Source organism: Miniopterus natalensis, chromosome 9 (genome assembly GCF_054644295.1).
Source record: "Miniopterus natalensis isolate mMinNat1 chromosome 9, mMinNat1.hap1, whole genome shotgun sequence".
Taxonomy (NCBI): domain Eukaryota; kingdom Metazoa; phylum Chordata; class Mammalia; order Chiroptera; family Miniopteridae; genus Miniopterus; species Miniopterus natalensis.
In genome coordinates this window covers 5113741-5139887 of record NC_142089.1, presented here as the reverse complement: position 1 = coordinate 5139887, position 26147 = coordinate 5113741, and the positions used below count along the sequence as shown (strand labels likewise).

Below are 26147 nucleotides of genomic sequence, written 5' to 3'. Positions count from 1 at the left end.
TGATGGACGGGGGCACTGGAATTTCATATACATTTCACGTATCACAAAATATTAGCCTTTTGATTTTTTTCAACTAATTAAATACGTCAAAACCATTTTTAGCTTGTGGGTTGTACAAAATCCGGCAAAGGGTGGGTTTTGGCCTGGGGGGCTTGTCCATCCCTGGTCTGGATAGCGTGGTACATGCCGCATAAGCACCTGGCTTTGCTGAGGACACGCACAGACAGAAGGACAGAAACACCTGAGTGAGGGTCTAGGGTGGTGGGGGGAGGGAGGGCGCAGGGATTGGGGATCAGTGGGGAAAATAATGAAATAGGAGAGACTTTGCCCAGAATGAGGAAGATGACAAACCATAAACGGGAGGAAGGTAATAAACTCAACTCTGCTCCCGAAGCCCAAAAAGGAAAAGATTAAAAATAAATAAATGAAAGGGAGGGATCTGGAGCCAGAGAGCCCAGCTTTGAAATCCCGAGGCTGCTCTCACTGTCCGGTGAACCTGGGCAAGTTTCACCTCCCAGAGGTTCTGTGTCAAATGGAACTAAACACGTATAGTAGCTACTTCATAGGACTGTTGTGGGGGTTAAACAAACCTGCGCACGTAAAGTGGTTGGAACAGTGTCCAGCATTTAGTAAATGGTCAATAAACATTATATGTTACGGTTATTTTCCATAAAGAATAAAAAGACTTATTCTCCAAGGTTCCAAATAAGGTGACTGATTAGAGGGGATTAAGAGGACAAGCTCTGGAGCCAGGAGCCCAGCTCTACCACGCACTAGCTGTGTGACCCTGGCCAAGTTACGTCACCTCTCTGTGCCTCAATTTCCTCAGACTGCCCGGTTCAAACCCCAGCTTCACCATTTACTAGCCCTGTGTCCTTGAGCAGGGTTACTTAGCCCCTGTGGCTCGACTTCCCCATCTATAAACCGGGAACGATAACCCTGACCCCCACCTCCTAGGCCTGCTCTGAACGCTCAACGAGTTCATGCATAAACATAGGGCGCTTTGGTATCACTGATTCCACTGAAGCTGATACATGGATACACCAGGAAATTATATAATTGCTGCCAGTTAAACTAGGACACATCCTCATGGCACTGGAGCGGAGAACACAGACTGATTTCAGAATGTAACACACCAGGTGTGTCTCACATAGATGAAGAACAATGTTACTATTAGAGGCCTGGAGCTAAAACATGTTAAGCATTCGGGCTGGGGCTCAAATGCCAAGTCCACCACCTGGGTGACCTTAAGCGAGATACTTAACGTCTCTGTGCCTCGGTTTTCTGGTCACCTGTGCACGCGGATCGTGTCAACCGTGCTCGCCCCACAAGGCTGCAGGGGGACTTCAATGGGATACAGCGCGTAGCAGGCACCTGGCACTTAGCAGGCGCTGTCATCGCTACTAAGTGAAACAAAGTTACTCTTTGCAGGTGGGGGGCCGGCTGGGGCCGGGAGGACACACCCCGTGGGCTTTGCAGACGGAGGCTCGGGGTCGCTGGGGCCCTTTGGAGCCGCGCGGAGGTCAGGAGGTCCCAGCTCCCCGCGCGGGCCCCGCCCAGCCGCGCCCGGCCCCACCCCTCCCCTCCCTGCGCGGCGCCGGCCCCACGCTAGTCTCGCGCGCTTTCCGAGTGCGCGAGCGGCGGCCGAGACCCGGGGCCGGCAGTTGGTTGGGTGAAACCGTCTGTCACGCTGCGTGGGGGGGAGTCGGAGCCTGCGCGTCCCGATTTTCCCAGCTTTGAGCGTTTCGGACCCAGGGCCTGGTCTCGTGTTAGGCTCCCGACCTCCTGCGTCTGCTCAGCGTCCGAGGAGGGAGCCCTAGCGCTCCGGCGAGGGGGCTGCCGCGTCTCCGTGCGGCGCGCCCCCCCCTCCTGCCGGGGAGCCGGTGGGAGAGGCCGCCGGCCGCGGGGGGAGGACGCGGCCCTGGCGCCATTTTGTAGGAGCGGAGCGGTCGCTGGGCTGCCCCTGGATCCCTGGCTGCTTGACTCTCCCTGTCGGGCTTCCTGTCAGCGGCCTAGCGGGTGAGTGGCGGACGCTTCTCACGATGGACGCCCGGTGCGCCCCGGCTCCCGCACGGCTGGCCCGAGGCGGACGCAGCGGCTCGGCCCCCGGCCTGGCCCGGCGCGGCTGTCAGCGGGCGCCGGAGTGGGGGACGTTGGGCCCGCGGGCCGCGCAGCCCAGGGCCGAGTTGTGGCCCGGCGCGGGCACCCGGGCGGTGCTTTGTGCCTTGGGTATTTGCGCTCCGGGGGGCACTGCCAGCCTAGGCCTGGGGCCCCTGCCGCCCCAGCGCGGGCCGCGCCGAACATCCCTGACTTCGGCTGTCGCGAAGGACCCGTCGCCGCTGTCCTTGAGGCTCCAGTGTGCAGAGCTCCTGGAAGTCCCACAATGAGGAACAGGGAGGAACTTCTTCCCGGGCTCCCCGCGCCCGTGCAGCCCGGAGACGGCGCCTGCCTCGCTTGCTTAGGGAAACCTGCTTTGACCCCGGCTCGCTCCCTCCCGCACGCACCTCAGTCAGCTCAGGTTCTCCGGCTCTCCACCCCCCCCCCCCCCCCAAGATCATCGGCTACTTTCTAGTCCACGTCTCACGATTGTAACAAGATAACTACCCGAGCGCTGTCCTCCTCGGGCTCACCCTCATGCCCCCCGCCCCTCCCCGTGTAACCCGCGCGCCACCCGAAACTGCTGGTTTCACAGTTGCGGTTTGTAGCAACCAGATGCATAGCAGGCGCCCTGCGAATGCTCATTGAATGAATGAATGAATGAATGAATGAATGAATGAATGAATGAATGAATGAACGAACGAACCAACAGGGCATCACATTTGAATAGGAGTCACTCTCGTTGCCTCCTGACACTTCAGGGGTAGCCAGCCCGTGTGAGGATCCAGACTGCAAGATCCCCCCCGCCCCGAGGTCGCAGAACAATGGCAGGGCAGCTATGAGTCAGCCGAATATAGGGGAGCCATCCCTTTGACACAGCCTTGGGTCATTCGCATCTCTTTTCCCTTTAAGAAAAACAGAAGATGTCTGAGTATATTCGGGTAACGGAAGACGAAAATGACGAGCCCATTGAGATACCATCGGAGGACGACGGGACGGTGCTGCTGTCCACGGTGACAGCCCAGTTTCCCGGGGCCTGTGGGCTGCGCTACAGGAACCCCGTGTCTCAGTGCATGAGGGGCGTGCGGCTGGTAGAAGGCATTCTGCACGCCCCGGATGCCGGCTGGGGAAACCTGGTATATGTTGTCAACTATCCCAAAGGTTCGTGGCCGCTCGGTTTTGCAGTAACAGTAAAGGACAGTCGAGTTTGTGTCTCACTGTAAGTCCCGGGTGGTGGCCTCTCTTCCGTGGTGCCATGTCTCCGATCACCCAAGTGTTTCTTTCAGTGTTACTGTTAGTTTGTAAGACCACTAGTTGAAGTGAGTAATGAGTGAAAACTGGAAATTACAGAACAGTTTTAGAAGTGAAAACTGCATTTAAATATCTGAACAAATGTTATTCTGTCCCTCAGATGATAATGTATCAGTGTAGTTTCATCGTCTGTAACAAATGTATCACCATGGAGAGGGATGTTGACCATGGGGGGAGCTATGCATGCGCAGAGGGGCGGTATATAGGAAATCTCTGCCTTCCTCAATTTTGCTATGAACCTAAAACTGCTCAAAAAGTTCTGTTTTTTAAAATGTCATTTAGTTCCTCTCCTTTTCCCTTTCAGACATTGGTTTTTAAAAGTAACCTAAGGTTTTTTCATATTACAAAAATTAATGTGTGTTAATGAAAGTTTAGAAAAGAAAATTGAAATCACCCTTAAATCCACAGCTAGAAATAAAAGTTGCTGATTTTTTTTTTTTTTGGCATATAGCCTTTAAGTTATAGGCATTAAGATAGTTAAGTAAATACATTTAATAGGCAAGAAGATGGTAATTACACCTTTTAAACCTGTTTTTTCCCTCCTTAATGTATTTTAAAGTCCGTGAAGTAGAATTATTTTTGTTTTGATAGGCCTTTTGAGAGGGGACAATATACATTTGTAATCTTGTGATACTGGAAAACCAGAGTTATGAATCCCTGGATTTGCACCAGAAAAGCACCTCGGCCCCTTATTCAACCCCTTACTCTTTCCTTGAGGGCTAACATCATTCTTTGCCAAAAGTTGGAGCATCTTTATGTTCTTAGAATCTTTTTGCTTCTCACTTCTAGATGTAGGAGGCAGTGAGTTTTAAGACATGTTAAATGAAGAGTTCTAAAGGGTTTCTGCTCATTTTGTTTAGATAACAAAAGGAAAATGGATGAGACAGATGCTTCATCAGCAGTGAAAGTGAAAAGAGCCGTCCAGAAAACATCTGATTTAATAGTGTTGGGTCTCCCGTGGAAAACAACTGAACAGGATCTAAAAGAATATTTTAGTACCTTTGGAGAAGTTCTTATGGTTCAGGTAAACGTTGATTTATTTCATTTAACAGTTTTTCTTTTTCAGTGCATGAGCACCCAGAATTCCTGTTTTAGTCACACTGCCCTTCATGTCCTGCAGACAATATTTTTAATTAATTTAAGATTTGTAAACATTAGATCTAGTTTATCTTTGCATTCTAAAACATTCGAAATTCTATTATGTAAAGGAGTTTTACTCTGCTATTAACCGGATCTAAATTCAACAGTAACCCTCCTGTTGCTTTTACCTCAAGAATAATTTGGTTTTAGTTTTAATTAAGCCACTGTATCCAGTTGAAGCCATTCACATGGTCAGGGAATTCTTATTTGGTTAGGTGTCTGTGTTGTTTTAGTAAATTTAAATGATTTTTTTCTAGGTCAAGAAAGACATTAAAACCGGTCATTCAAAAGGGTTTGGCTTTGTTCGATTTACGGAATATGAAACCCAGGTGAAAGTGATGTCCCAGCGACATATGATAGATGGACGGTGGTGTGACTGTAAGCTTCCTAATTCTAAGGTGCTTTGCTTTTTTATTTCTTCTTCCGCTCTGGGAACTTTTGCTGACAAACTTCCTTAAAAGACACTATAAAATAAAATGTTAAATACACTTGGAAAAAGGTAGTGTCAGGATATGATCTTGAAATCTCTTTCCTATTTAAAGCCTTGGGACCGTAATGCATGCTGAATCTTTTATGACCATTTGAAATATTTAGTTTATTACCCCTCTAAACTAAACATTGGTAACAATTTCTTACATGTTAAAACATGAAGATAACCAGAGTACAGTAATCTTGTTACAAATGCCTGACTTGTTCCAAGCAAGCAGAACTTGCTTATTTGGAACATTATTATTTTTGCCAGGACATTGTTTAGTCTTTGACTTTCCTAGACCCAAGTATATTCTCATGAACTTAAAACTGTAGAACTGTACTCATCATCGAAGTCCTACACGAAAGAGGAGTGCGAATGCAAGAAAGTCAGCATGTACCTGCTTTCTGATGGCTCACCTCATGTGAAAGGCAGATGGGCCCTGATACATCCTTCACCACGATGCCTTTCATTGCTCATAAAATATTTCTGATGTTTTTCCTGTCTCTGAATTTGATCAGCAAAGCCCAGACGAACCCCTGAGAAGCAGAAAGGTGTTTGTTGGGCGTTGCACAGAGGATATGACGGCTGATGAGTTGCGGCAGTTCTTTTGCCAGTACGGGGAGGTGGTGGATGTCTTCATTCCCAAGCCGTTCAGGGCCTTTGCCTTCGTTACATTTGCAGATGATCAGGTATTTTTCTCTTTAATAATTTTATCCCAGATAATTAGGCAGTTTCTCTTGAACATTTGCCATCCAGCTAATTACATCCTTAGCTAACCTTTCTGACCTTGTCAGCTGTGGGGGTAATGGACCCAGATATTTGTGACAAATGCTTTAATGTTTCTCAGAATGTGGTATTTAATGGGGAGTGTTATATATCTTTAGAAAGTAAACTGAAAAAATTTGCTGCCATCACTAAAGCTAAAGGCTATTTTGAGTTTAGATGAAATGAGCGTTCATTGTTTATTTTTCCTCCAGTTTAGATAATGGCTTGAAATCTACATTTTATTGCTACTTTGAAGTACAAGTCAGTGGTTTAATGGCCTTTATTTACACCCCTTATTTTCTTATAGGTTGCCCAGTCTCTTTGTGGAGAGGACTTGATCATTAAAGGAATCAGCGTACATATATCCAATGCTGAACCTAAGCACAATAGCAATAGACAGTTAGAAAGAAGTGGAAGATTTGGTGGTAATCCAGGTGGCTTTGGGAATCAGGGTGGATTTGGTAATAGTAGAGGGGGTGGGGCTGGCTTGGGAAACAATCAAGGTAGTAACATGGGTGGAGGGATGAATTTTGGTGCTTTTAGCATCAATCCAGCGATGATGGCTGCCGCCCAGGCAGCACTGCAGAGCAGCTGGGGCATGATGGGCATGTTAGCCAGTCAGCAGAACCAGTCAGGCCCATCGGGCAATAACCAAAGCCAAGGCAACATGCAGAGGGAGCCAAATCAGGCCTTTGGTTCTGGAAATAACTCTTATAGTGGCTCTAATTCAGGGGCAGCAATTGGTTGGGGATCAGCTTCAAATGCAGGGTCAGGCAGTGGCTTTAATGGAGGCTTTGGCTCCAGCATGGATTCTAAACCTTCTAGCTGGGGAATGTAGACAGTGGGTGACGGTTGGTTGTATGGACTGGTGGGAATTCAAATTTTTCTAAACTCATGGTAAGTATATTGTAAAATACATATGTACTAAGAATTTTCAAAATTGGTTTGTTCGGTGTGGAGTATATTCAGCAGTATTTTTGACATTTTTCTTTAGAAAAAGAAGAAGAGCTAAAGGAATTTTATAGGTTTTGTTACATAAAGGGTTGAAATATTGAGTGTTTGAAAGTGAACCGCTGTTTGCCTGATTGGTAAACCAACACACTACAATTGATATCAAAGGGTTTCTCCTGTAATATTTTATCCCTGGACTTGTCAAGTGAATTCTTTGCATGTTCAAAATGGAAACCATTAATTAGAACTACATACTTTCCTCCTTGTTTTAATTTGAACCCCACCATATGGATTTTTTCCTTAGGAATATCTCCTTTTTTGGAGATCATGGTGTCACAGTGTTTGGTTCTTTTGTTTTTGTTTTTTAACACTTGTCTCCCTTCATATGCAAAAGTACAATATGAAGCCTTCATTTAATCTCTGCAGTTCATCTCATTTCAAATCTGTATGGAAGAAGCACTTCATTGAAAGTAGTGCTGTAAATATTCTGCCATAGGAATACTCTGCCTACGTGCTTTCTCATTCAGGATTGCATCATCACACTGCCCAGGCTGCGTCTTTGACGGTGGGTGTCCCATTTTTATCCGCTACTCTTTATTTCATGGAGTCGTATCAACGCTATGAACGCAAGGCTGTGATATGGAACCAGAAGGCTGTTTGAACTTTTGAAACCTTGTGTGGGATTGATGGTGGTGCCGAGGCATGAAAGGCTAGTATGAGCGAGAAAAGGAGAGAGCGCGTGCAGAGACGGTGGTGCAAAATGGATATTTTTTAACTTGGCGAGATGTGTCTCTCCATCCTGTGGCTTTGGTGAGAGAGTGTGCAGAGAGCAATGATAGCAAATAACGTACGAATGTTTCTTGCATTCAAAGGACATCCACATCTGTTGGAAGACTTTAAGTGAGTTTTGTTCTTAGATAACCCACGTTAGTTGAATGTGTTAAGTGAAACGATACTTGTACCTCCCCTACCCCTTTGTCAACTGCTGTGAATGCTGTATGGTGTGTGTTCTCTTCTGTTACTGATCTGTAAGTGTGGTAACGTGAACTGAAGCTGATGGGTTGAGAACATGGACTGAGCTTGTGGTGTGCTTTGCAGGAGTACTTGGAAGCAGAGTTCACCAGTGAGCTGGGGGTGTCTCAAAGAAGGGTGGAAGTTCTCATGTCTGTTAGCTACACATAAGAATGCTGTTTGCTGCAGTTCTGTGTCCTGTGCTTGGATGCTTTTTATAAGAGTTGTCAATGTTGGAAATTCTTAAATAAAACTGATTTAAATAATATGTGTCTTTGTTTTGCAGCCCTGAATGCAAAGAATTCATAGCAGTTAATTCCCCTTTTTTGACCCTTTTGAGATGGAACTTTCATAAAGTTTCTTGGCAATAGTTTATTTTGCTTCAAATAAACTTATTTGAAAAGTTGTCTCAAGTCAAATGGATTCATCACCTGTCATGCATTGACACCTGATACCCAGACTTAATTGCTATTTGTTCTTGCATTGTCCAAAGTGAAAAGATTTTTTTTTCTTTTTAAATCTAGTTTTTAATAAGTCTGGGTGACCGCACCTAAAATGGTAAGCAGTACCCTCCAGCTTTTCCTTAGTGCCTCTGTGCATTTGGGTGATGTTCTATTTACATGGCCTGTATAAATCTCCATTGGGAAGTAAATCATGCCTTCTAAAAATAATCTTATTTGGGGGAGTGGGCAAAACAGTGTTAATTATTTTTAAATGCTTTGTAGCAAAGCATATCAATTGAAAAGAAGGGAATATTAGCGCCTTTTTAGTTTGTAATTTGAAAAGTGGAATTAATTGCAATGGGGATAAAGTAGAAGAAACCACAAATTATCTTGTGCCTGAAGTCCACTAAGCAGCTTGGTAGCTTTAAGGACTAGCAGGGTGCGGCGGGCGGGCTGTCCTCCAGAGGTGGGCAGATAGTCACGCGGAGTAAAATCGTTTACAACACTCAGCTGGGACTCTCACGGTGCATTGTTAAGTATGTAAAAGCAATAATATATTGATTCTCTATTGTACTTTTTATGTAACTACTGCTGTGAGAGTTGAGCTTGTTTTCTAATGGAAGAATGTAACAGTTTGTGTTGCTAGTTTACCTAATGCCCTTATCTAATTAGATTACAATAAATAGGGTTTTTGCAAGTTGCGTGTTTTAAACTTTTATAAGTGAAGTCACCCTTTAGACTTGTGATCGCCACATTGTTTCATTGTTCAGTTTCCTCTGTAAAAGGGTCTTGCGTTGTTTAAAAATTTTTTCTGCATCTAAATTGCATGATTTCCAAATCCTGTACCATCTGAATTTTGCATTTTAGCACTTGCACTATTACTCAGCAGCAGTAACATGGTAACACTTAAAATGGTATTCGGGGACCTCCAAAGACTAAACTGACAAGCCTTCAAGGAGCCCGGGGGTAAGTTAACTTGTCAATGGCATGGTTTTAATCCCTTATTTACACTTGTGTAAATCTAGTTACTGATCTTAGAAGGCTTTCAGTGTTGAGTAGCCTTCTGTTAACATGTTTGTGGTAATGCATAGCTGTGGGTATTGAATTCTACCCTAAAATTTTTTTTGAAGATTAGACGTAAACTATTTGGCAAAGATTTGTCTTTAAAGTCTATCTGGTCATCGAAATGCATTCATTCTAAAAATTTTTTGAACCAGTTGAATAAAAATTTTTGTTGCCAACAGTTTAGTGTCTGGAGTCTTACTGGAAAAACACAGTTTCCTTTTTATATTTGACAAAGATGCTGTAAAGTTACCTTTAAAAAGTGAGTCTCAAGAAGTTGCACTTTATATGCACAAGAGAAATTAGGCCAAAACTCACAATGAATTTTTAAATATAATGGTAACTCTGGCTAGAATGAAAAACTTTGTTAGATGTTAGCTATTAAAACTTTTTAGGAAGGACTCGCCAACTAAAATGAGATTTTTAAGGTTAAGTCAGAGCTTAGATTTTGTCCTTTGGAAAAAGGTTAGCTACTTAATTCAGAAGATATGTGATGATTAGAATAATTTGTTGTTGTTGAGTATGAGGACAGTAGCGCTTAATTGTGGATTTGAGCTCTATAGTCAGGCATTGTGTGATCCATAATCTGTTGCTTGGCTGAGTGTTCCCTGCTTTCCATGTTCATTGTAAGGAGGAAAAGCACTACAGGTTTATCTGTGATACCATTTACTTCTGACGCTGTGTTTCGTCTTATGGAAATGCCACATTTGATTCGGTCGTCTTCTGGATTTCGACCTTATTTAGGTTATTTCCAAGTGCTGGGATCAAGGCTAAGTTAAATTCTTAGCATGGGGATTACTAGGTAAAAGACTACACATGCTTTTAAAGCTTTTGAAATATATTACACAATTGTCCTTTAGAAAACGTGTTGTCTTTGACAGTGTGAATAGTGCTATTCCATGTTCTTGTCTGCCAATTTGATAAGTGAGAAATTATATATCGCTGTTTTGTGGTATTGGTTTTTAACATGAAAATTAGTTCCTATGCTAAAGTATTGATGTTTACAGTTTATCTACCAAAAAAATCCATGGTTCAAGGTTATTCCTGAACCAATACTGCTGCAATGTATAAAGCTCTCCCAGAGATCAATAAGAACAAGTCCAGAAACAGTAGAAAGAGTCAAAGAACATGTCCAGGCAGTTTCCAGAAATGCAATTTTAAAAGCCAGTGCAAAAAGATACTGAACTTTGCAAGTAGTGTTATGCAGATTTAACCAGCGAGTTTCTGTTGCGCTGACACAGGTGAACATCGCGAGGACGGCCGTGCCTCCTTGAGTCAAAGCGTAAAGGGCGGAAAGCTGGCAAGCCTCTCGCTGCTCGTTTGGTTTTGATTTTTGGGTCTGGTGATGACGGCTGTGCTAGTGTTTCTCAGGTCACACTGCTGCTGAGATCTTTTACAGGTGTTTTTTGTTTTTTAAGGAATTACTGATTGAAGACATACAAATTAAAAGTTATTAATTATTTTCTTGATCCAGGGAATATAGTTAATGACTTTTGTGTAGACCCCATACAGTTGTGCTTCCCCGCAGTTAATGGAGCCCCAGGACACTATCCCTCCCACAAACCACCTGTTGGTCTCGTTATCTAGAAACACCAGTGCCCCCCCACTGTCACCTCTGCAGCTGTCCCTGCCCCCACTTTCTAAGCCGGCACAGAGCATGTTGCCGGTTACCCTTCCCCCTGGGTGGGACTTCTTTTCGTAGGCAGCGGCACATTGTTGATGGTCAGCAATTGGTACCTCAACATACATGAGGCTTCTGGCAGGAGCACCCCTGTGGGTTATTCCCCATCCAGACACGGCTCCGATGTCGTTGGTCCTCATGAAGGACTCAGCTTCTTTTCTCGGCAAGCAGATAGGCATGATGTTGCTATTGATTACAACTTTGTTCCTCAGTTTGATCAGTGCTATGTCGTTATCGAAACCAGCACCGTGAGTGTAACCTTCGTGTATGAAAATGGCCTCTGCCCAGGCTTGTGTGTAAGGAGGTGACAGTCTCTTCAGGGCACCCATTCGAATGCTTAGGTGGGAGGCATCTTCTTTCTGCTCATACACAGCATGAGCGGCTGTTAGGATCCAGTCATCATACAAAAGTGCCCCTGCTGCTGCTGCTGTGTCACCTACTAGCAGGACTTGCCAGGGAAAATCCCCGAGCTTTGCATTTCGCCCTCCATATATACGACCTCCTGTTGTGCGGGCTGATAGTCCACAAACTGGGGAAAGAAGCAGACACGGAGAGCCTTTACAGAAACCCCGCGGTGCTGTCCCCAGGCCCCGCTCTGGACGCGTGAATATTGCGTCACGTGAATTGGTGGGCGCCCGCCTGGACAGGCAGGTGAGGCTCCTGAAAGCGCAGCTCAGAGGCCCGGTTTGGTAGTTCTTAGCCCCTCAGGAAATGAGTGAAAATTCAGAAACGAACTAGTTTCGCTAAACAAACAAAAAAGTGGTCTATACAGCTGGGGGAATTATTTAACAGGGCAAACCAGGAATTGTCTGAGCTCGTGACTAGGAAGTGAAAGGAGATAACCTTGCTGCTGCTGCTTTTTCCTAGTTACAGAATGGGGCGATTGCCATGTAGTTCTGGTAAAGAGGCGCCAAGGCCACTGTCCCAGGACTGGCCAAATTACTTGGACCTTTGAACATTTAAGTGTTTTAAAAATTAGAATGTTGCAATTGTAGCCAGGAAGCTTAGGGTTCAGAAATTATTTTTTTATCTAGTTGATTCTTCCAAACACTAAGTTTAACCGTATATTACTAAGGAAATACACTTATTAACGTAGCAAATGTTTCCTGTTGTGGCAGAATACTTGCATTGAAACATAAACGTTGGGTCAGCTAAGATAAAATAACTAATATAAGCCAAGTTAACACATGGGTAATGAATATAATATTACCTTTCTGATTTTTTTTAATCTTTCTACTCAACTATATCTTCAGAGCCAATTCTGGTAAAAAAATTTTAAGTACTATTAAAAGGCAAATTGCATTAATGTTTAAAAACTAGATGTCATTGAAAACAATTGCTTAGGGAAATAATGAAGTTATTAGCTTTGGGTTTTAATAGCATTTTTAACAGGGAAGAAAAGTAACAACAGAGGAACTTATGCTTATAAATGTGTAAGTGGTTCAAGATAATTTTTTAAATTATTTAATTTTTTATGCTTTCCTAGTTGTAAGGCCAAAATAATCCAATGACTGATGCAGTCAGCACCTAACAGCCTCTCCGTATGGAAAGGGGGTAATGAGAACATTATTTGGAAATAATAACTTGGTCTAAGAGCCAAGCGCCGAAGTTACATTTCTGCCTACGGCAGCTAAAGCTCTGCTCACTGTCTCGTGCCCAGTCTCCTTTCCATCAGTTACGAATCCTATGAAAGTGCATCCATTACCAGGCTCGCAGACCGGGGGCGGGTTTTCTCCTTTGGAGTTCGTCCAGAATCCATCAGCCTCACACACATATTTACCTGCAAATCATCGGAAAAGCAAAACTGTTTAACTGCATGTATAAGGTGGTTGTCATTTGCTTGAATACCCCATGAAAAATGTTGATTCTTGAGCATGAGTGGAAATAGAGGTGTCTGGATAACCCGTCACATGATTTCATGAATAGGAGGTGTCTGCATTGCCATGTTTGCTTGCAAAGTGGAAACCTGTCAGATGTGTAACTTGAATATGTATCAAGATCTCAAGTGCTTAATGATGAGGTTTTGACTTGTTAAATTAAACCATTTGGAATACATTGTGTGTTTGTAGTAGTCATTCACTAGATAAGATCTGTTTTCAGATTCTTGCAAATTGACATTAAAGTCACTTCAGCTGTAATATTTCACTTAGCTGGTGGGAGAAGTGCCTTTTATTCTTTGTCTAGCCTTAGCCAAAAATGGTTAAAGTCTCTTTTCAGATGGTGAGGGCTTCGGTTCCACCTGTCACCCACCCCAGACACGGAGCAGTGTGCTCACCACCGCCTGTCGTCATGGTGTAGAAGGTCTCGTTGCAGCGGTACTGAATCGCAGCCCTGTATGTCGTCACTCCCGGGCCCGTGACGTACTCCACCTGGCCGCCGGGCAGGTCCTCGGGGGGGCCACAGTCGACAACTAAACACGGGGAGGGGGGAGCAGTCAGAGTCTGCCTTCAGCTCTCACACCGAGAAGACCTGGAGACTGGCAGGCAGCGGTGCCGCGGTGCTGCCAGCGGGGCCTTTCTCCCGTGCCGCGGGCACCGTTGATTTAACTCTGAGGAGCGAGGGAACCGCTTTCGTACAACTTTAAAGCATCACGCGTCCCTGTGCCTAACTAAATGGCTAGGCCGGGGGAAGTCCCTGCGGGAGCGGTGGGGTGCCTTTCCCAAAGGAAGGGCCTTTGCAGCCGCGGGACCTCCTTGGCGCTCGCTTCTAACGCGAAGGTCTGCGCGAGAGGGAGACAAAGGCACCATCTGCAGGCACCTGTCAGTCCAGTGCCACGTGGACGGGTCTCAGAGGCACAGTAACAAAGACGACTGAAGGGCTCGGCTTATTCTTAATGACCCTTTTCATAAACAACTTCTTTTAAAAATTGATTTTAGAGGAAGGGAGAAAGAGAAACGTTGATCAGCCCCCTCCCGCATGTGCCCCAGCCCTGACGGGGGATGAACCCGCAAGCCTGACTTCTGTTGTACGGAACACTCCAGCCAACGGAGCCGCACAGGCCAGGGCTCCTAAATGGAACTTGTTAAGACCTGGAAGTCCTCGAATTGGGGTTTGAACTCACACTTGGGACATTGCTAATGTGAAGTAACCAACCTGAGAGAGTGCTATCAGTCTAAAAGCTCTCCACACAGTGGGCATCTAAAGCGCCATGTATTTCTGCGGGTGTTAAAAGGTTGCATTTAAATAACTTAGCAAGTTAATATCTGTGTGCCTGGCTCTGTGCCACGTGCTTTGCCCGCCTTGTCTAACGTAGATAAGATGCCCGTCACCACCCAACAAAAAGTGGCGGCCGGATCCGCGCTCAGACCCAGACCCCTGGCTCCCACACTCGGGTCAGTGCTACTCTACTGCTTCCTAACTAAAAGGATTGGTGGGAACGTAAAGGTATGAAACAGGGATATTTCATTCCCCCAGGCACTTTGTAGAGACCCTTACACAAAATACCCAACAGTACATGTGCAGGGATGTTAACGACAGCAGTGCATGTAACAGTTATAAAAAACGAGACGCTAGGTTGACTGAAAGCGCCGCGCGGTGAAACACTGACGGCGGTCCTTACAAAGACGCGGCCGGTGGGCGGCCTGGCTCAGCGGAGCGTGGGCCTGGCGTGCAGGAGGCCGCAGCTCCGTTCCCGGCGGCGCGTGCCCGGGTGCGGGCTCCGTCCCCAGCAGGGGCATGCAGGGGGCCCATCCGCGACTCATCATTCATGTTTCTCCCCCCTCCCCTCCCTCCCTCTCTCTCCAATCAAGACATTTAAAAAAGTGCAGAGAGCCTGAGGAAGAAAAGCAAGTTTGGAATTCAAGCCCCGTTTAAAGGACCAGAAGCAGCAGCAGCAGCACTTTTTAACCCCCCCCCCCCCCCCGTGACGTTACTGCTGCATTCGGGCATCGGCCGGTCCCAGGATCCATCCTTCTGACAGACGGCAGTGAACGATCTCAGGGGCACCTCACCCTAAGGAGGAACCAGAAGACACTCATTTCCTGGGGGCGTCGGAAAACCGTCCCACAGCTCCCCGCAGGGTTAGCTCCCCTCCCGTGTTTCACCAGCCGCTCCCCGGGGCCGGGGCCCCCACAGGACCAGGCGCGGCCGCTGCTGCTCTCGGGCCAGGCCCCTCCAGGCGCGGCCGCCCTTCAGGAACCGCGCTGACCTCTCGGCGGTTATGGCCCGTTCCCTGCTCTCCGCCTCACGCAGAACACAGCGCGCCTCGGGGTCCTGCCGGCGCTCGTCTGCCCGGTGTGAGGGGCCAGAGGCCACCCGTGGTCTGAAGCGCGGGGCAGGCCAGCCCCGAGGCGCCGAGCGGACGCGCCTGGAGCCTTCCGGCCTGTGGCCCTCAGCGGGACGAAAGCTGCCAGAGATGCTTCGCGAGCTTCCCGCGGGCCTTCGCAGCCGGTGTCCGTGGCCCATGCCGCTCACGGAGAAACCTTTTTTATTTACTAAAATAGTATTTTTCTAAAATCAGACCCAGCTTTCGCAGATGGCTCCAGCAGGAGAGCAGGGCGACTTTTAAGAAATCGGCAGCCGGCCCTGGCCAGTTGGCTCAGTGGTTAGAGCACCGGCCTGCGGACTGCAGGGTCCCAGGTTCGATTCCGGCCAAGGGCACGGACCTCGGTTGGAGCCTTGATCTGGGAAGCAACCAATCGATGTTTCTCTTCCCCCCCCCCCCCCGAAAAGCAATGGAAAAAATATCCTCAGGTGACGATTATAAATAAAAATCAGCAGCCGGACAGGTTTGCCGTCCAAGGGGCTGTGGAAAGGAGCCCGCCCCAAAAGTCTGCAAGGTGGGAACGTGTCTCACTTTGTTTTTTTCCCGCGGTGTCGCCCCTCACAGCTTGCTGTCATTTTACCGTTATTACTTTTTACCACTGGGACTCAGTGACAATTTTGAAGAACATAAAGAGGGCATGTTAATCTACCTGTGCCCCTGAAACCACACACTGGGCACTTTTTAAAATTACCCTCCCTCGCCCTTCACAGTGGCCACTCTTCATAACCCTGTGGAACGTACTATATCCCAGCGCAGGTTAATTTTTTGTGAGCCCCGGAGTTGTTTTATATAAAGGTCATCCTAAGAATAAAACATTCTCCACAGCCATCCCTCTTCTTAGCAAACAGTTCTCTGATGTTTATTTGGCCAGAGACGAAACTGCCCCCGCGCCCGCAGCAGCTGTTTCCCGCTTTCCTGCTGCGTATCCACTGGCACGAGATGTCCCCGTTTCTAAGCCCTCCGGCCCGGGCGCGCTTACGGGCCGGGCCGCTCGGACTCACCCGCAGAAGCTCGTAGCCGGGCTCGCAGACGACGGAGAAGCTGTCCCTCAGGACGTACGCGGCCCGCCCAGGCGAGATGTGGCCGTGGGGTGGCGCCACCGGGGCAGGGCAGGGCAGAGCTGCGGAGGAAGCCGGGCTGTGGGTTCTGGCAGGCCTAGGGCAGGTGAGCCTGAACTGAGCCTGCGACACCCCCGGTTTATAGATGGGACGCTTGACGGGGACAGAGAGCTCGCCCCAGCCCCGTAACTCAGGGCTGCGTGGCCTGCAAATTAGGACGTGCCGCCTTCGCCAAGCTTCAGCCAAAGCTATGCGAGAAAGCCAGGCGTGTCCCCAAGAACGTGGCGCCTGGTCCACGCCAGGACTTCACACCGGCTGCTGACGGCCACAGGGCGTCACCGGGCGGGAGAGGCTGCACTCTGCTTGGGCTTCGTCACAGCTCTCCATTCCCAGGGTGGCTGTCAGCCTCTCTGTGCCTCAGTTTCCCTGGCTGTGGGGCGAGTGGTGAGGATAGCGGCTCGCCTTCCAGGGCTGTGTGAGGATGGGACGCGAAGCCCCCAGGCTAGTGCTCTGCCAAGTGCTCGGAGTGGGGGGCAGTGAACCCTCACGCAGGAGAAACCTGGGACTCAGAGACCGGCGCTCAGGGGGCCTCCGGAAGCCCCGGGCCTCCCCCCGGGAGCACCTGCCTGCAGCGCTCAGGCCTCCGGGAGGCTCTTCCACTCTGGTCTCCAAGCCCTGGCCTGTGGTCACCCCGAGGCTTCGGCCCATCCCCCACAGCCGCCCCTCAGCCTGCCCCTGTCATCGGCTGAGGCCCCCCTCCCTCCAGCAGCTGATCTCTGGGTCCTGGGGTGGCCCCAAAGTCTCCCCTCAGGGACAGCTCTGGCGGCCCTGTGGGGTCCCAGGGCTTCCCAAAGCCGCCCCGTACCCAGGCCGGCGCCCTGCTCACACCTTCCCCGCCTACGCCTCCAAGCTCCGTCCTGGCCCCTTCTCACCCACCAGCCTGGCAAACTGCTTTCCCCTGGCTCGCTCTAAAATCAGCAAATCGGTTTTAGGAGTTTTATCACTTTGCGGACGGAGAAAGGGCTCTGCGGCAAGTAACCTCCCTGGGTGACCTGATCGTAAATTTCTAACTGGGCCCGTCCTGCTGGGTGGTCAGCCCCAGGCTGGTAACTTCTTTAGTAAAAGGCTTATCTTTGCCATAAGCAAGCCCTGAACACGCCTTCGGAGGGCCCCCCTTTAGACCCCCCCAGGACAGCGCGGAGTTTCAACTCCCCCTCCCCGGCCCCGGCCTTGTTTCCCCACCTTCATGTAAAATGCCTGCCCTTCCCTCCTTCATCTCAAATGCAGTTTTTTTTTTAAAAAAATGCAAACTGCCCTAGCTGGTGGTGCCCAGTGGTTAGAGCGTGGGCGCCTGTGCGTGGAAGGGTTGAGGGTTCAATTCCCGGTCAAGGGCAGGTTCCATACCTGGGTTGCAGGTTCAGTCCCCGGCCCCTGTCCCAAAGCCTGTGGGAGGCTTCGATTGGAGAAACCAGTCGATGTTTCTCTTTGTCTCTCCCCCCCACCTCTTTCCCTCCCTTCCACTCTCTCTAAAAATCAGTGGGAAAAATATCCTCGGGTGAAGATTAAAAAAATAATAAAACTATTCCCCAGAGCATGTGAGATCTTGCTCCCCAGCAATCGTCCTCAGTTTTGTCTCAAACTCATAAAAATTCTCTCCAGGTGTGGTCTCCCCTGCAGGCGGAGGGAGGGACGGAAGGATGGAGGGACAGTTGTTGGACGGTTGGACGGTTGGACGGTTGGATGGTTGGATGGGTGGGTGGATAAACGGATGGATGGGTGGGTGGGTGGATAAACGGATGGATGGGTAGATGAATGGGTGGGGGTTGAGAGCGAGTCACCCAAGATGTGCTCGGGCATGCACATTGTTTCGAGCTAAAGGCAACTGTAACCTTACAGAAACCTTATTTTCTTTAACCTGGCCTTTTATTTTGATTTCCTTCCTTTCACTCAAACCGGCCTCGCCAGCACCCTGACTCACCCGCCCCCTCTCCCTGGTTTAATCATTAAGCCCTCGGGACGCTGAGGTCCTGGTCAGCACCCAGTCGTCTTAGAAACAAGGCCCTGGCTCCATAGACTATTGAGACAGTTTCCAGTCAAACTAAACATAGTATCTTGGCCTCAGCTGCAAGCGGAACAATCCCGCAGAACAACTCCTTGGGGCCCCTGCCTCACCTGTGCTGCTGTAGCGGATCCGCCAGCCTGCGTGGTCCCCCGACTGGTCGGTAACAAAGGTGATGGTCACGGCGCTGCTCTCGGTTTCAATCCTGCTGGGCAACATCTTCCCACAAAATGGGCCGTATTCCCTTTTGTCCGCCTGAACCTGAAGGAAGAGAGGCCCCTGTCACCTCAGGACCTGCGGGAGCCGGGATGGGCTGGGGGGCCCGGGAACCAGACCTTGAGGGAGTCGTAGGGGCACTGGATTTCGGGGTGCGTTTCCACGTCGAAGGACTCCACGAAGTCCAGGATGACGCGGAAGCCGTCCTCCAGGCGGATGCTGTAGGTGCAACTGGAGAGTTTGGGGTAAGGCTGAGGGTATTCGGGGCTGCTGATCACCCCAGACCGCTCGGTGAAGACCTGGCCTGAGCACAGGGCTGGGAAGAGGGGAGAGGACAGGGCGGTGAGCCCGGAGCAGGCAGCCTGACTGTCCACACTGGCTGTGGCCGGGGCCAAGGCCCTGCCCGTGGCCAGCTCCAGAAGCACCTGCAGAGGCCAAGGGCCCCACCCCGGCAGCTGCAGGGACAACTTAGGGAGGGAGTTTCTATAGCTCCCGGGCTTTAGCTAAAATAGGCAACACTTGTCCGGCCAGTGTGGCTCAGTGGCTGACCATCAACCCGTGAACCAAGAGGTCACCAGTTGGATTCCCCGTCGGGGCGCGCGGGTGGGTTGCGGGCTCCGTCCCTGGTGGGGGGCCTGCAGGAGGCCGCCAATCGATGATGTTTCTCTCTCGTCGATGTTTCTCTCCCCCTCTCCCCCCCCCTCTAAAAATCAATGAAAAAGCCGCAAAAGTACGCAACGCTCGGATGTACCTCTTCCGGGGGTCCCCACTCACACCCCTGGAGAGGGTGGGGCCCTAAAGCTGAGGCTCTGGTGGGAGTCCGGGGCCAGAGCCACAGAGGGGAGGGAGGGGGTCCTGGCCCTGCTGAGGGGAAGTCGGCACCGAGAGAAGGGGAGGGGTCTCCCTATTTCTCAGGAATTGGATCAGGAGTCTCCTTGGGCTGAGGGCTCCTGCCCCCCCCACCCCAGCTATTCCCAAGTCCATCCACCAGGGGGCTCCCGGCCAGGCCAGTCTACCCGCCCTGGGTGCCCACCCAGACCAGTCAGAGGTCAACAAGGGCCTCCCTTTGCCCGCCTTCCCTGAGCTGGGCTCTGCCCTGTGGGCAGTTGAGGGAAGCTCAAGTCCACACGGATCGTAGACTAGTCCGGTGGCCCTTTGTTGCAGGGCACCCCTCATTCGCGGCAGGCGCCTGCCCCATCTTCCCAGGCCACTTGAGCTGGGAGGCTCCTGGGAAGTGAGGAGTCCCAGCCCCGCCTTCTTTCCTCCCTGTGGCCGCTCCCCCTGGGGCAGAGGCAATCACCCCTGGATGTGGGGACCAGACCGCCACCAATGACCACCTCCTTGGGCCTCTCTGCTCCCGGCCCGGCTCCCCCAGCCCAGCCCAGCCAGGGCTTGAGCTGCCCTCTGAGCAGGAGGTGGTCCGAGGATGCTCGGAGCTCAGCTCCTGGGGACGCAGTGGGGGAGCAGAGAGCACCCTGTTCCCTGTGTGAGCTCAGGCAAGTCTCTGCCCCTCTCTGGCCTCTTCAAAATGGGAGGGGGGCTTCTGGCAAAGGATCCTGTGGCCCCGTGGGAGGGGTGCCCACCGAGGAGGCGCATCCAGACTACGATGAGGGTAGGGAGGAGAGGAACCGGGGTGCGCACCCCCCCCAGAGACACGCAGCAGCAGGTGGGGGGGAGCCAGGTTTATTGTTAGCTCTGGGGGTGGGTGAATGGGGGCTGCAGGCAGCAGCGATCTCGCCCGGCCCAGAGCTGCAGCCAGGAGCCGGAGGGGGGGCTAGAGGCTCTGCTCTGGAAGAGAAAAGAGAGAGACGGGGAGAAACGCCACTGGGAGGCAGGGTCAGCGCCAGGGGTTGGGGCGCCCCACTCCCCAGGGCACCAGCTGTGTTTTATTTGTTTGTTTGTTTTTTCCAAATAGTCAGGTATGGCATTTTGTTTTGTTTTGTTTTTTTAAAATATGTTTTTGGTTTTTTTTTTATTTTAGAGAAAGAGGAAGGGAGAGGGAGAGAGAGCTAGAGACAGAAACATCAGAGAGAGAGAAACATTTACACGCATCGGCTGCCTCCTGCACACGCCCGCTGGGGATCGGGACCCAAACCTGAGCGTGTGCCCTGACCAGGAATCGAACCAGGGACCTCCCGGTGCATAGGTCGACGCTCGACCACTGAGCCGCACCAGCTGGGCGGCACCAGCTGGTTTTCTGTCCGGGTGTCTGGCAGGGGCACAGAGGCACATCCTCGGGCAGTGGGGTCAAAGGGGTCAGCCTGCTGGGGGCCGGGAACTGGGGGCTTTGAGCAGGCCCTGCCCCCCATCCTGAAGTTTTGTGGAGGGGAGCTGGGCTGAGCTGGGCCTAGACCCCCCTCCTCCACACGGGGCGCCTCCCCTGGAGGGTGGGGTGGCTGTGTGGGGTCCCAGAGCCCAGCTGGCCCAGGCGCCCAGCTGGTGCCTAAGACGCTAACCCGTGAATGAGCTGGAGAGGAGGGAGCGAGCCGGGGGAGGGAGGAAGGAATTAGAGAATGCGGGTGGGTGGACGCAGTGAGGGGACAGAGAAGCAGAGAAGGGCCGCCAGCCCCCGAGGCGGAGCGGCCGTGGCCCTGAGGAGCGTGGGGGCCCGGCCGGCCCAGGGTCCCCCTCTGGCCATGGCTCACCTGAGCAGGTGCGCTTGTTGCGGTGGAGAACGTAGCCCGCACGGCAGGAGCAGTAGAAGCCGCCCAGGTGGTTGTGGCAGTGGTGGTCACAGGCGGGCGCCTCCCCCGGGGGCGCTTGGCACTCATCGATGTCTGGGGGGGGGCGGCAGGGAGTCAGTGGAGCTGGGACAGCCCCGTGGGGCCTGGGCTCAGGAGACCTCCAGCCTCGTGGCTGACCTGAGAGCCGCCTCCTGTCCGGAGGTGGCTGGTGCCCAGCCCAGCACGAGGCCTGGGGTCACTGCAACCTCCTCCCACGTGGAGGTAGAAAGTAATAGCACCTTCCTAACCCCAGTGGCAGGATGCGTGCTGCTCAAGGTCCCCAGCTACGGAGGGAGCAGCCAGCAGAGGAACGCAGTGGGCAGTGGGCAGGACTATCACACAGGTCCACCCCCCCACACACCCCTTACAAGCAGCCTCGAGCGGAGCACAGAGAGGTTGAGCCACTTGCCCAAGGCCACACAGCTGGTCCCTGCAGGAGCCGGAATCTGCACAAAGCCCACGTGCAGACACAGGGCGCCAAGCTCTGTGCGTTCCCGGCCCTCGAATCACTGGGGCCTGTGAGGATACCCCTGTCTTGGCCCCTGGCACAGAGTGAGAGTGGGGCTCGGCCTGGGCGGACGTCACAGATGTCACTGGTATCTGCATGGCATATGTCACAGGAAGGAGGACTCCTCTCCTGCTGGTTTGGCAGGAATCCGGCCTCAGGGAGGCCTGGCCTGGCCTAAGACAGAGGTACCCCACGGGTCCTCTCAGCCCCGCCTCCACTCGCTCACCCTCGGCTGCATAGAAGGCCTCGAACCCTGTGAACGGCTTCTCGTTGGAGTAGTCGGAGTGGAAGGTGACGTCCAGGCTGGAGCCCAGGGAGTAGAAAGTGTCGTTGCCGGGGGCCCGCTCCGTGTCTGTGCTCTCCCAGCCGCACAGTGTGGCCAGCACCTTGGTTCCCGAGCTCAGCTGTGGGGTCGGGGGTCACTGGGGGGCACAGCGAGACCCAAGGCCAGACCCCACTCCCAGGTGTCCCCGTCCCCGAGCCCTGGCCAGCCCTTGCCTCCCCCCCCGCCGCCCCTTTGGCACCTTGACAAAGTCGTACTCGCAGAGGTAGGAGAGCTCCAGGTGGAAGTGGGTGAAGTAGAGCCTCAGGCGGTAGCCTGGGGGCGCCGTCAGGGTCCAGTTCCGCTCCTCGTTGTCCCCATACTTCCCCGGGAAGCCTGGGGACACCAGGCGCCCGAACATGGGCTGGGGCCACTGTGGGCCCCCGGGGGCGGCTGCTGAGCCCCAGAGCAGGCCCAGGAGGATCAGCAGCCCGAGGGGCCGCAGCACAGGACAGGGGTGGGCGGGTGAGGGCCTGGGGGTGCCGTCACCCCTCGCCCCGGCCCGGGAGGCTGTGGGGGCTCCCACCCACCTCATGGTGCGCCCACCCAGCGGCCAGGCCTGGTCTGGACTCGCAGTCTCACCTTTGATCTGTTTGCCCAGCACCCGGCCCTGCCCCCGCCGGGCCCGGGGATTCTGGGAATCGGTCCCGCACCTTCTGTAGGCCAGACCGCCCGGCAGGAAGGCCAGGCCAGGCGCCAGGAGCCAGCGCGGGCTCTGTCCCTCCTCCCAAGCTCCGGGGTCCCCGCAGCGTGTGACTCTGCAGTTGCCCAGGCCTCCACAATGCTGCCGCAGGTGGAGATGCCGGATGCACCCCGCACCCGCCTCTCTGCCTCCCGAAATCTTGCTGCAAAACACCTGAGGAGCCCACGAGCCTGGCAATTACGGGAGAGGCGGGGGCACCGCCACTCGGGAAGCTGGGACAACGGGTGCCCGGTGCAAGCGCCTCTCGAGAAAGCAGCTCCACGCCGGCCGCGGGCTCAGCGAGCAGCCGGGGAATCGGCCGCACCAAGTCCCCTGGAAGGGTCAGGAAGCCAGCCCGGTTGGCCCTGGCCGAGCAGCTCCGCTAGGGCGTCCTCCCAATACGCCAAGGTTGAGGGTTCAATCCCTGGTCCGGGCACCCGCGGGAGTCAGCCAGCGGGCGCATGGGTGAGCGGAACAGCAAGTCCATGTTTCTCTCTCTCTAAAAGTCAATAAAAAAGCAGCCAGCCAATCTCTATTTCCCATCCCCGGACCCCAGCAGAAACTTGGAGACCAATTCCTTTTTTTTTCAGCAAGAGGAAATAACCAAACTATATAGATATAATATATGGATGGATGGAAACCCATGAGCGTAGTCAGAGACCCCACCCTCATGAGAGGTCCCTGGAGACTGATTCTTTTTTTTAATTATTTTGCATTCCTATATATATATATATATATTTATTTATTTATTTATTTTTTAATTCTCACTGGAGGATATTTTTTTTATTGCTTCTCAGAGAGAGAGTGGAAGTGGGAGAGAGAGAAGCATCAATGTGCGAGAGACATAGACTGGTTGCCTCCCGCATGCGCCCCGACCCAGGCCAGGGATCGAACCTGCAACTGAGGTAGGTGCCCTTGGCCAGAATCAAACCTGGGACCCTTCAGTCTGCCAGCTGACGCTCTAACCACTGAACAAACCGGCTAGGGCCATATCTCTATTTTTTAAAATTATTTTTATATCTTTATTGATTTCAGAGAGAGGGAGGGAGAAGAAGAGAGAGAGAGAAACATCAATGATGAGAGTCTTTGATGGGCTGCCTCCTGCACGACCCTGACTGGGGATCGAGCCCGCAACCCGGGCCTGTGCCCTGAAGTGGAACCGAACTCTGATCGGCTGGATCCTAGGTCGATGCCCAACCGCTGAGCCACGCCCAGCTGGGCTACAATTATTTTTAATATATTTTTACTGATTTGAGAGAGAGAAAAAACAATAACACCTAATGGTTGCCGCCCACAACCTGGGTATCGAACCAGCGACCCTTTGGTGCACAGGACGGCACTCAACGGAGACACACGGGCCAGGGCGAGACTGATTCTTGAAGGGAGTTCAGGGGACGGTCCCAGGCCCCGCTGAGCGTGGGAGCGGGGGACAGGTAACAACGGCACTGAGCGGAGCCCCGGCCTCCCCCCTAACTCAGCCCTCGGGTCTGGCCGCCGCCCAGGCTTCTCCCTCTTTTCTGAGAAGCGTGACCAGCCCAAGAGGAAAGACCTGAAGGTACTGACTTTGACGTTTCCACGAGCAAATGGCTCAGCTGCCATCACCCACGGTGAAGGTCAAATGACAAGCCCCCGTCAGGTGCTTCGAGCTTTTTAATCCCCACAGACACGTGAGCAGAGCCTCCAAGGGTTACTAAGAACCTCAAACACGAGACAAAAAGATTTAAAAAATCAATCGACCGAAGAGCACACACAGCAGGAGGAGACGATGCCCATCCCGCAAACGGAACAAGCACCGAGGTCTTCAGAGGAGACAGAGAGGAAGGGGCAGGCCGTATTTATTACGTATTTTGAGAGTATGTTTATTAAAGCTGAGGACAGTGAAAGGAAGGAAGAAAGGGCTCAGGGTGGACGCGGCCGCAGGAGAGCCCAGGTGCCGCCGCTTCGGCTCCCCGGGGGCATTGCCCGGAGGAGCAGCGAGCCCAGCCCGGCTGAGCTCAGGACCAGCTGCGTCGAATGATGACCCCCCGCCCCGCCCTGGCGCCGACCCTCCGTCAGCGGAGACCACGACCCCGAGAGGATGCACCTGGAAAACTGCTGGATATTCTATTGAGACCTCCTGAAGGGGGTGGGGTGAAGGGGGTCCTAATACACGGTGATAGGAGAAGGTAAGAGTTTGGGTGGTGGGCACACAGCGCACCACGCAGACCTTGTAACATAGAAACCCACACCTAACACCTGGATGTTCATATTAACCATTGTCATCCCGATAAATTTAATTTAAAAAAAAGATCTTCCCCTGGGACCTCCCCTAAAACCTGCACCCTTAGAACCCTTAGGATGAAGGACCCAGAGCGCGCTCCCTCCTGGGAGCACGCCCGGCCTTTCCCTCGCCCTTTCCTTCCCCGCCCCAGGCGTGTTACCATCACCTTCCTCACTCCCGAGCTCCAAGGGCCCTTCCTTTGCCTCTAAAGCTTGTTTCCTAAGCCCATTTCTTCTAGGAATTACTTCTTCCACCTCTGTGATTTTATAAATAAATGTTCTGTTTTATAAAAAAGCGGGGGGGGGCCTTAGAAACAGGTTCAGGAGGTAAGACCGGGATGAGCTGCAGCTGTCCGTTGCTTCGCTGGTTACAAGTCTCGTGGCGACCCTGAGCGTTTAGGAGAGAAGAGAAAAGATGCACACCTGGGAGGGAAGAAAGGCGTGGCGGGCTCCGGAAGCCCATGCTAGGCCCAGGGCTCATTTTAAAGACAGCAAAAGGTAACTAATAAAAATGGAGAAGAGCTCATCTCAAAGTGCTGAAGGAAAATTATTTCTAAGAATTCTGTACCCATCCATCAGGCAGGAAGGTGGAGTAGACATTTTCATGCGTGTCAGATATTTTAAAAATTGCATCCCTTGTCCCCTTTCTCAAAAACCTAGTATAGCCCAGCTGGTGTGGCCCAATAGTTGGGCATCGACCTATGAACCAGGAGGTTGTCGAGGTTGGATTCCCCGTCAGGGCACATGCCTGGGTTGGGGGCTGGATCCCCAGTAAGGGGCCTGCAGGAGGCAGCCGATCAATGACTCTCTCATCACTGATGTTTCTATCTCTCTCCCCCTCTCCGTTCCTCTCTCTGAAATCAATAAAAACATATATTTTGAAAAGCTACTATAGGATATGCTCCATCAAAACAAAGGAGTAAACCAAGAAAGGAAGTAATGGGGTCCAAGACACAAGAGTTTCCGTAGGGAACCCCATTAGGGGCGGTCGGAGAGCTCAATGCAGATTCTCCAGGAAGATAAAACGACAGAACGCCTGTTGAGTCCAGAGATCTTTAAAAAAAGATTTTTAGTAATTTTTTTTTCCTAAACGAGAGTGTTATATACATTATGACACACATCA

General features: G+C 51.6%; 2 protein-coding genes across 4 annotated transcripts; one reads left to right on the top strand and one right to left on the bottom strand.

Annotated features, from left to right (window-relative positions):
• Window positions 1-1913: 1913 nt before the first annotated feature.
• TARDBP (TAR DNA binding protein) lies at window positions 1914-9433 on the top strand. Of its 3 annotated transcripts, XR_015715001.1 has the most exons (7): window positions 1914-2019; window positions 3010-3258; window positions 4269-4432; window positions 4806-4946; window positions 5539-5709; window positions 6093-7301; window positions 8034-9433. XR_015715001.1 is itself a non-coding variant. In XM_087820113.1 (6 exons), the coding sequence occupies exons 2-6, from the start codon at window positions 3021-3023 to the stop codon at window positions 6621-6623; spliced, it is 1245 nt and encodes a 414-aa protein (XP_087676239.1). In that variant the 5' UTR covers window positions 1914-2019; window positions 3010-3020; the 3' UTR covers window positions 6624-8013. The 3 variants fall into 3 exon arrangements, 2 of the variants coding, with proteins under 2 accessions (XP_087676239.1, XP_087676240.1); XM_087820113.1 differs by lacking the exon at window positions 8034-9433 and having other exon boundaries at window positions 6093-8013; XM_087820114.1 differs by lacking the exon at window positions 8034-9433 and having other exon boundaries at window positions 1920-2019; window positions 3018-3258; window positions 6093-8013.
• A 1262-nt stretch (window positions 9434-10695) lies between these two features.
• MASP2 (MBL associated serine protease 2) lies at window positions 10696-22618 on the bottom strand. Its single transcript, XM_016217892.2, has 10 exons — window positions 22286-22618; window positions 21988-22165; window positions 21176-21307; window positions 18650-18846; window positions 18428-18575; window positions 16199-16317; window positions 14806-14884; window positions 13209-13343; window positions 12639-12713; window positions 10696-11462 (listed from the first exon to the last, which is right to left on the bottom strand). Exons 1-10 carry the CDS (start codon window positions 22616-22618, stop codon window positions 10696-10698), a joined length of 2163 nt encoding a protein of 720 aa, XP_016073378.2.
• Window positions 22619-26147: the final 3529 nt, after the last annotated feature.